The sequence below is a fragment of the Parambassis ranga genome, chromosome 19 (genome assembly GCF_900634625.1).
Source record: "Parambassis ranga chromosome 19, fParRan2.1, whole genome shotgun sequence".
Taxonomy (NCBI): domain Eukaryota; kingdom Metazoa; phylum Chordata; class Actinopteri; family Ambassidae; genus Parambassis; species Parambassis ranga.
In genome coordinates, this window is record NC_041039.1 from 9,594,739 (window position 1) to 9,604,377 (window position 9,639).

At 43.1% G+C, this 9,639-nt stretch overlaps 1 protein-coding gene across 1 annotated transcript; it reads left to right on the forward strand.

Annotated features, from left to right (window-relative positions):
* Positions 1-92: 92 nt before the first annotated feature.
* On the forward strand, positions 93-9,450 carry vwa2 (von Willebrand factor A domain containing 2). The gene is made up of 15 exons (XM_028430393.1): positions 93-127; positions 187-267; positions 2,236-2,297; positions 4,061-4,135; positions 4,762-4,895; positions 4,973-5,082; positions 5,857-6,054; positions 6,126-6,259; positions 6,357-6,486; positions 6,988-7,043; positions 7,127-7,234; positions 7,305-7,886; positions 8,013-8,564; positions 8,640-8,762; positions 8,924-9,450. The coding sequence occupies exons 1-15, from the start codon at positions 93-95 to the stop codon at positions 9,052-9,054; spliced, it is 2,511 nt and encodes an 836-aa protein (XP_028286194.1). The 3' UTR covers positions 9,055-9,450.
* The last annotated feature ends 189 nt before the right edge of the window (positions 9,451-9,639 follow it).

A 9,639-nucleotide genomic window follows, 5' to 3' on the forward strand; every position in this document is an offset into this window, starting at 1 on the left:
GCTCTGTGGCGTGGATTAGCGTTTGAGATTAGGAATCCTGGGAAACGGTGTCTCCGAGGCCACTCCCTTTCTTTATGGTTGACCTATTTGAGATGAGAGAGAGACAAATTAGACCCCACCGGTGCAGGTACATCACAGGTGGGCAAGACGAGTAGGTGGGGTCAGTGCGCTCTGGCTGCGCCGAAGCTGCACACAGAGACTGAAGTGGCGAGGAGACGCGGAGAAGAGGGGACTGCTTTTCCTAAGAAGGACATCGAACACTGCTGGGTAAGAATATAAATATCGATTAGAGGGCGAAATCTGCCGTGCGTGTAGCGGTGTTTTACGCAGCAGCCAGTTCATCTGCGTCGGAGCTAGAGTTTTGGTAAATTGTAGTTTCTGTAGTGACGCTTGTTTTGCCTGTAAATTGAGCTAGTGTGGTGCACAATAAGAAAAAATCCCGTGTATGTTGCCCACGTATTTAGTGCATGTTAGATTGATTGAGTAGGCTTTTGATCTACATTGCAAACAAAATGGCATACCGGCATTAACACTGAATTCCATGTACTTAGTGGGCCGACGGACGCCAATTTGAGTAAAGGCTTTTGTTGCATGTCAGGGTCACAACCTCTTGTACTGAAGTTTAAGAGTCACCAGATGTTAACAGACTAGAAGTAAGCTGCAAAAAATGTGCTCAGCAAGGTCTGCCCCAGTGAAGTTATCCCCTTTAACTTTATGTTGTAGCACATTATTGAGCAAGCAATAAGTCAGATTTTATAGGAGTCATTGCTTCTGAAAACTTTCTGTCTGTTAAAAAAGTCCTTCAATTTGAATTTATAGTCAGTGGTGGCTTTTAATCTGATAGTTGGCACACTTGATACAGTTTCCACAAGTGGTTGTTTCAGGTGACTCACTGGAATAATTGAAACTGTCAGGAGGCTCCTCCAAGCGACACACTCACTCCAAGTACAGGTTAGAGATGTCTGGATGTTTTTCCTATGAAGTTGGTCTAAAAACTAGAAGACCTTTGTAATTATAGACTGCAGATGTGTGCAGGCACTTTCTAACCTAAGATCCAATTCCAAACAGAAGGCACGCCATGTGTTAGGCCCTCCTTTTATTGGATATATTTATCTTGATTGGTAATAAGAGCTCTGAGCATTCTCTTTCCCTCAGTGATTGGACATGGGTGACAGGTTTGAGTATTTACCGGGGAGCATCTAGAAAAAGTAGTTTAATGGCAGACAAATTGTAGGAGACAGACTGAGGAAAGAGTCCAAAAGAATGCCTGTGAAGAGGCAGCCAATTTTGCGACTGTGCACATCATATGGTTGTGTGTGTGCGTGTTTTATATGCTGACATGCTTGGCTGATTCTCTCTATAAGCACGGATGCTCTGAGCTCTGCGATGAAATCTCTTGTCAACGAGTGCACAAATAGAGCATCAATAGCCTGTGGTGATGTTTATCAGACCACGGCCTCTCCTAAGGCAGCCACTGCATGTCAGGCTCCATCCTGCACACAATCCTATCTCTGTCTCAGGGGTACACACACCTCTACCTATGCAGGGGTTTCTCCAGCTACTCTTTGCCTACCTCAATGCACAAACAGTGCACTTCAGGATATTTTGGCCAAGTGTTGCAGGCAGTGTTAATCAGACTTTTATTGGCAAGACTTCAATGTGTACTCATCATAGGCCACCATATACAGACAGACAGATGACAGTTGGGATAGCCAGACCGGTCAGATTATGGTTGCCATGCAACTAACAGCAGATTTCTCTGTGCAACTGTGTTGACTATGGACTCCAATGAATCATAATATATTTGTGCAGATTATAATGGGTGTGTTACAGTTGACTTTTGCTGCTTATTATAAGTATCCATGAAGGTGTTTTCCAACATTTGAAAGAAAATACTTTTTTGTGCTAATAAAAGGGCCAACAGCCCCTTTCCTCTTCAGCTCAAATGAGGTGGCATCCATGATTTCCAACAAGGATATCATATTTCGATTGGTCAGTCAGTCCCACACATTTCTGGATTAAGTTGTGTGTATGTATATTTTTCTGTGCATGGTAGAGTTTTAAATTGTTTTTGTGGATGCAGACACCCACACGTTTTATATGAAAAGTTTCATCGTATGTTCTCTTAATGTTAAGATTTACTTTTTTGTTATCATCTTTCCCACCTCTCCTGTGTATTGTAGTGCTTTTTGTTATGTTTTCATGCTGTGTGTTCCTTTGTGTTTTTCATTCCAGGTGTCCCAACATGCACCCTGATATCAGTCTCTCCCTCCTCTTAACTTTGCTGCTTCTCCAAGGTCGGTTGATTTTTTTTTTTTTTTTCTTTTTTTTTTTAATCATTTTTTTGCCTTCTATGCTTCTCTGGTATTCAGAGCCTTCCGAGCACAGACTGTACTTTAAGTACTATTTTGGAATGTTTTTAATCCTCCCACTTTATTACAGATGTTTGGTAAATCTGAGAATGTAGTAGAATTACTTGATATTGATGGGTTTAAAAGTTTCACCAGTGCTGCTTTACTTTATAAGATATTTAACCACTTTAACCTGTCAAGTGTCCACTGCTGAAGAATTCCCATCATCTTCTCTTCAATGTGATTTCCTGCCTGCTGTGCTTAAAGTGCTGTTTGTTTCCAGGGGAATTTCGCATCACTTTTGTAGCGTATCGTCAATTGTTCTGTCAGACCTGGGAGTATCGGCATTCGCCAGAGGGGAAGAGGCAGGAGTTGAAGGGCAATAGAATCTTTGAGTTGTTTTCAGAAATGACAGCTTTAGCACTGTCTTAAGTATTTATTACTTGGCCATTTTAAGACTTTGAACTTGAGAAAACCAGACTGTTTCGCCCCCCACTTTTCATCCTGTGCTGACAACACAGATAACATGTTGCAGTGCTGGATAGCGGTGTAATCCAGCCTGTCAAAATAAATTCCACACTGGTTTTTATCACTGATTTCAAGGGAATATATCTCCCAGACTTCGATGGGATGAATGCCAATTTGACATCAACTCCTCAACAGGAGCATTTATGCTCATTATCTTGCTCCTGATTTTTCTGCCGTGATTTCTTTCACAGACATTAAAGATAGCTACACAGTTATTTGGTTGAACAGAGAGACTTTTTGTTCAGAGCACTGGAGGCCCAGTGACCATCAGAAAGCTCCCTGCCAAGACCCTAAAACCTTCACTGTCAGTAAGGCTTCAGGGCTGGTATGATGTTGGACTTAGGGGTGGATGAAAGGATCAGGACTGTGCAGAGGTCAGGGAGCAAGCTTCTGGTTTGCAGGTGGTACTTTTCTTTAATAATTAGTGCCTTTTACACTTTAATGTTTCCTGGCCTCCTTTCCTTTTATGAATGGATGATTTAAGACTTTCTGGAAGTCAGTTAAAACAGGAGTGGCTCTACTTGTCTGTGAAATGTCTGGAGAAGATTTTTATTTTCTCCCCACCTCTCACTGTGAAATGTCAGAGTAAGCAATTCTGACATGCCATTGTTTCTTTTGAACATATACTTCTATCTTTTGAACTGTTTGATGCCTTTTTTTTTTGGTGTTTTGCTCTTTTGACTTGCTGTCGTCTCTCTCACCTGATCAGCAGGCACAAAGCGGGCTGATGAGAACAAACTTTCTTTCAGAGCCTGTGTTGTATAGTGTGTAGTTGCTCTCTGTGCTCCTCTGTGATTTGCTGGGGTTACCAGGGGCAACAAGGCATGTTCACAGGAAATCACGACCCTCCCTCTTCACTGTAACATGTGCCTGAATAGAAGAACGCCCTTTCAGTGAATGGAGAAAAAGAATGGTTTTCTCCACTTGTCCACTCACATTAGCTTTGGAAACTCAATTATCCATTGAAGAAGGGGTCAAGTGAGGGGCTGCACCGGCTTCAGTGAGGGCTTCCAATTTAAACTGTATTTTTATTTTGCTTTTACAAAGGCTTTAATGATGGAATGCAGTTACCTTGAAGCTTTGTGCTACAGAGTGTGTTTGTGCATGTGCACACGGTTTCTAAAAATAGAGGTGTAAACATTTTGCTTCTTTATTTCTCTTTGTTTCTTTGTCCCTCTTAGCTCAGCACAGCACCTCTGTGCAGGAGATCCACACCAGCCATGAGAATATCGTAAAGATCAACTCCGCAGGAGACAGTGAGTTCTTTTTGTGTGTTCAGGAGCTGATGCCATAAAGAGTTACCAAACTATGAAAGCAACACAAATACCACAGCATGTGACAGACGGTGCTGATGTATACTGGCCCTGTTGTAAACCTGCATGCCAGTAATTAGACATTAGCAGTCGCTCAACAGCTGCACCATAAACATGAGGCTTAAATTTTATAGCAAATAGAATAAATTGTAAGTTAGAGTGACTTTGAGGTGGTGGGTGGCGCAAAGTGAGTAGGTGACTTTTCCAAGGACAGACAGACAGGCGGCACACTCTGCTTGCCTATAATGGCCGTCTTCACAATCAGCTGCACATTCTGACATGACGGCAGCACCACTAATTATTTATGCCAGCAGCGAGTGCAAACATGAGCAGGAGAGCTTGTGGTTTAATGTGTGTATTCCTGGGAAAAAGAACATTGAGCTCTGGCATGCTGAGCTTATTTCCTCCTATTATGTCAAAAGTATTATTTTCATTTGCAACAGTCCATTTGATAACCAGCCAGGATAATCCATTCAATGCTGATTTAATTCAGCAGTGCAGTGCAGATAATGAATGTGGTAAAAGTGCTTATTGTGTGTGTGTGTGTCTGTGTGTGTTTTCATGGGAAGTGATGCAGTGCTCAGCAGCCATGGATATCCTCTTTCTCATGGATGGTTCTTACAGCGTGGGGAAGGGCGGCTTTGAGAGGTCTAAACACTATGCTATCAAACTCTGTCAAGCACTAGACATTAGACTAGACAAGGTTGGTTTTCTTTCACATCCGTCCTTTCCTTCTCCTTTTTTTCCTGTTGTCAATCAGCATTGTTTTTAATCACACAGGTGCGAGTCGGGCTGATTCAGTTTGGCTCCACGCCTCGACTAGAGATTGCCCTAGATTCATATTCCACCAAACAAGAGCTGAAGAAGCGCATAAAGAAGATTTCATTCAGGTGTGTTATGTGATGTTTTTGATGAAGTATTAATGCAGATCAAAATATGAATATAACTTGTGTGGTTGGCGGAAGCAAACACACAAACACACACTCATGCACGCGCAAAAGCTTAGTAACACCAAAAGCTCCCTGGAAAGGAAAACAAATTAATTTCAGATTAGAGGAATGGTCAGTGGATGTTGGATAAGAGCATTAGCTGAGGAAAAGGGGGAAAAAAAGAAGGTAATTTGACCAAATGTGTGTGTGTGTGTGTTGTTGGCAGTTACTATTGTGAAGTGGCTTCTGACATTGCAGAGAGAAGAGAAGTGTATCTATAGTTCAAAGAAGCACATACATTTCACCATGATGAATGGGAGCTAAGGTGGTTAAATAATGCCTGAAGACCTTTTTTCTATCTTGTTTCAGTGCTCTAAGAAGATCCAGCATTGTTTTCATGTCTGAAAAATATATCCAGAATGGGAAACATGATAGGATGGCACCTAAACACGACTTCTTAGCTTTTGTTTCAGGAGCCTAAAAACCTTTTTTCTCACGTTCTAGCCTGAAAGTGACTCCTGCTCTGACTGACATTCATGTGGAAAAATGATTTAAATGGCTTTCATAGGCCCTGGGGTGATGAAACTTATCCAACTTTGAGTCCAAAAACTAAATGAGAGATTTGACCAGAAATAATCTTTATTTGACTTTGGCATTCTACAGACTTCTGTTGTACAGTATGTGTTCTCTAGTCGCTCTCTTTTAGTGTTTTTCTAACAATAATGTTATTCACAGGGGAGGCAGCACTCAGACAGGCCTGGCTTTAAAATACGTCCTTAGGAAGGGTTTTCCAGGAGGCCGCAACTCCTTCGGTGTTGCCCGCATCGCCATTCTGCTGTCGGATGGGAGGTCTCAGGGCAGCGTGGTACAGGCAGCCACACAGCTCAAAGAGACAGGCGTGGTCTTGTTTGCTGTGGGCTTGCGTTATCCCAAGTATGTTGGAAAATAATCATAGCCAATAATGTTAAGTAGCTTGTTACCCTCAAACATGATTTGCTTTGCAGGTGGGAAGAACTACATGTCCTCGCCAGTGAGCCAATGGAGAGCCATGTCTTCTTCGCTGAGCATTTCTATGATGCTGTCAATGGCCTGTACACCACGCTGACCACCTTCTCTGTCTGCAGTGCAGCGCCAACAGGTTGAACGAAATTCAGACTTGAGTTACTCATGACAATCTTGACATGATTGCACATCTCTTCCACTGCCCTCTGTGTCCCTCTCTTTGTCACCTCCAGGCTGTCAGGTGGAATCATTTCCCTGCGAGAGGAAGACATTGGAGACGGTGAAGGAGCTACAGGGGAATTTCATGTGTTGGAAAGGCTCCAAGGGGTATTTCCCATACACATCTCTGTGTCCCTACTACAGGCAAGTGTCCCTGGATACAGACACAAATACTCTGCATAAATATGTTTTATTCCTCATTATTTTTAAGTAATGATTCTACTGGACATTTTAACATAGGGATTGACTCACTTTTGGAGCCAACCTCATGTGGCCATGTAAGGAACTGCTCTTTTTTATGTTTTTAATCCCCAGCATGATTACACAAATATCACATTCTTTCTATTATACAGCATACTATAGAATTAGCTTTGGAACTGACAAGGCAACGCTTTTCTCTCATTCCTCAGTGGGCCACAAAAAAGCAGTGAAACTCTCATGTATTGGGATCAGTGTGAGGGTGTGTGAGCTCAGTTTTTTAGACGATCACATTGACATTTATTGTTTGAGGCATAGCATAAAAAGCAGTAATGTGACTGCTGCTATATGTATGTTATTTAAGGCTGTACACATAAATGTGAATAATGGTAACATAAATCCTATATCAAAGCAGTGCACTGGGATAATTTTGTGTATGTTTTGCAGATACAACAAGGTTTACAAGAGACACCTGACAGTCTGCCACAGGACTATCTGTCCAGGTAACAGCTTTATCCTTTCTGATGGGTCCCTGCTTCCTTTTTGTTTGTGTTCTCTCACTTCCTGTTCTTCTTCTTTATTGTAGAACCCTGTGATTCTCAGCCCTGCCTAAATGGTGGAACGTGTGTATCAGAAGGTCCAGAGGGGTATCGCTGCCTTTGTCCACCTGGCTATGGAGGAGATCCTCACTGTGGTCAGTACACTGTCTCTATCTTATTTTACAAATGTTCATGAGAACAAGCTAACTATCTGTCCCTCCTCAGCTCCTGCATTATCCCTGGACTGCTCTGTAGACCTGCTCTTCCTCCTGGAAGGATCTGCCACACTCACCCTGGAAGGCTTCCTCCGCCTCAAGTCCTTCTTAAAGCACTTCCTTCAGACCGTCATTGGGTCGGACAGCCCCAGTAAAGTCGGCCTTGCTGTGTTTGGCAGAGAGGCTCAAGTCGAAGCCCAGGTTGGCAAGTTCAAAGGGGACCTGAGGGGTCTTCTCAAAGCTGTGGATGCACTTAAGCCAATTGGAGGCGAGACCTACACAGGTCGAGCACTTCGCTATGTGACACGTAACGGCTTTGTAAGCTCCCCGGTCTTTGCAGATGTCACGGATGACCTGCCCCGTGTTGTGGTGATGCTCACTGCCACCCCTGCTGTCGATGATGTGGTGGAGCCTTCTAAATACGCAAGAGACAGAGAGATCTTCCTGATAGGGGTGGGGCCAGACAGCTTAAAGGGGCAGCTGAATAATATCACAGGGAATCCACAGAGAACTCTCACCTACACGTCATCCGATAGGCTCTCTGCCAAGATCCCTGAGCTCAAGGCCAAAATCTGCAGTGTGGACACACAAGGTAAGTAATCAGAGGTTGTGCCATATGTGTATTTGAGGTGTAATGAACAAGTAGCATACATTTTCTTTCTCGCTGCCATCAAAGCTACACTTTTTTTTAAAATAATTTTTCTGCTTTGGTCTTCAGGTTGTCTGGGTCAAGCAGTTGACCTGGTGTTTGCCTTGGACGCATCAGGAGGTGTTGGCCGCGATAACTTCGGCACATTGCTGGACTTTGTGCGCAGCATCACCGTCCAGTTTGACATCAACCGCGACGTGGCTCAAGTGGCCCTCGTGACCTACAGCCGGAGATCCACCACCGTCTTCAACCTGGACACCCATGAGACCGGCTCTGCCATCCTCAAAGCGGTAGGTGAAGCCAGCTACATGGGTGGAGTGGCTTCGACGGGAGCAGCTTTGCTCCACATCCACTCTAGTGTCCTGACTGTAGCCAAAGGTGCACGACCTGGAGTCAACAAAGCTGTGGTGGTGGTGACTGATGGCTCGGGTGGGGACGATGCTGTCGTGCCAGCTCAGAAGATTAGAGACAACGGAGTTGCAGTTTTTGTGATTGGTATTGGAGATGTCCAGAGAGAGAGGCTGGTGCAGATTGCTGGTTCAGAAGAGCGCATGATCTCAGTACCATCTTACGACGACCTCAAGTACTTTGAGGATGTACTGGTGCAAATGCTGTGCGCAGGTACAATTTAGACAAACACTCACTAAACCTTTAAAGAGTTTGTGTATGTTATCATTTTGGTAATTTTTCCATCAGAGGTGAAGAAGCCGGTAAATCTGTGCAAGCCCAACCCATGCATGAATGACGGGATCTGCATTCTGACAGGAGGGATCTTCCGTTGTCAGTGCCAAGGCTATGAAGGACCACACTGTGAAACAAGTTAGTGGCAGTAATGGCAGTCATTGCTCTCTATTCCTTTATTCTTTCCTCTTTTTTGAACTGTTTACCTCTCAGTCATAAGCAGTCAGAGGTTTGTGGCCCAGTCCAAAGCAGTGCAATTGAAGAAGTCACAACTTATTTTGTGGTTTGTTTGTTTGTAGAAAGCAGCAGGTCTTCATCCAGAGGAGATCATCCCAAACCTGCTGCTCTGAGGAAAAAGAGCAGACAGAGAAAGAGCCACCAGGAGCTCCTGCATCACTACAAACTACACCGCCGGAGACACGCAGCCTGACGCCACATACCACCAGAACGCAACATAACCTGTGAAAACTTAAGGACGTTTGTGGGTACACAATTGAGTAAAGGGAAAGATAATATTACTGTTCCAGTGTTTTAAGTTACTTTCAGTGTCAACTGCTGTGTCCATGTTTGTTCTTGGCTATTCAAGGATGTAACCTTTTATATTATAGTGTATATCTGTGTCATGTTTTTATTTTTTAAAGTGTAATCACTTGCCTCTTTTATCCAAAAGAAAAAATGCTATATTTTTATTATAGATGCACATTTTTTACACCCTTGCCTGCCAATGTGGATTTTTTTGGAGCAAAATGGAATAAATATATGTACATATGTACTTCATTATTAGTTAAATATTATATACTGACATTTTTAACAGTGTATATATAAATCAATAGCCAAAGAAACATGTTCAGAACCTGTGAAAAGAACCTCCTTTATAAATGTTATATTTTCAATGAAAAGTTAGCATTATCACCCTGTAAATGCTGCAGGTTTCCAGCATTCATGATACAGTGGACTTTTTGTCTTCTTTCAAAAACCACACTGGCATCAGTAAAGTTAAGAGGGACATTCTCAT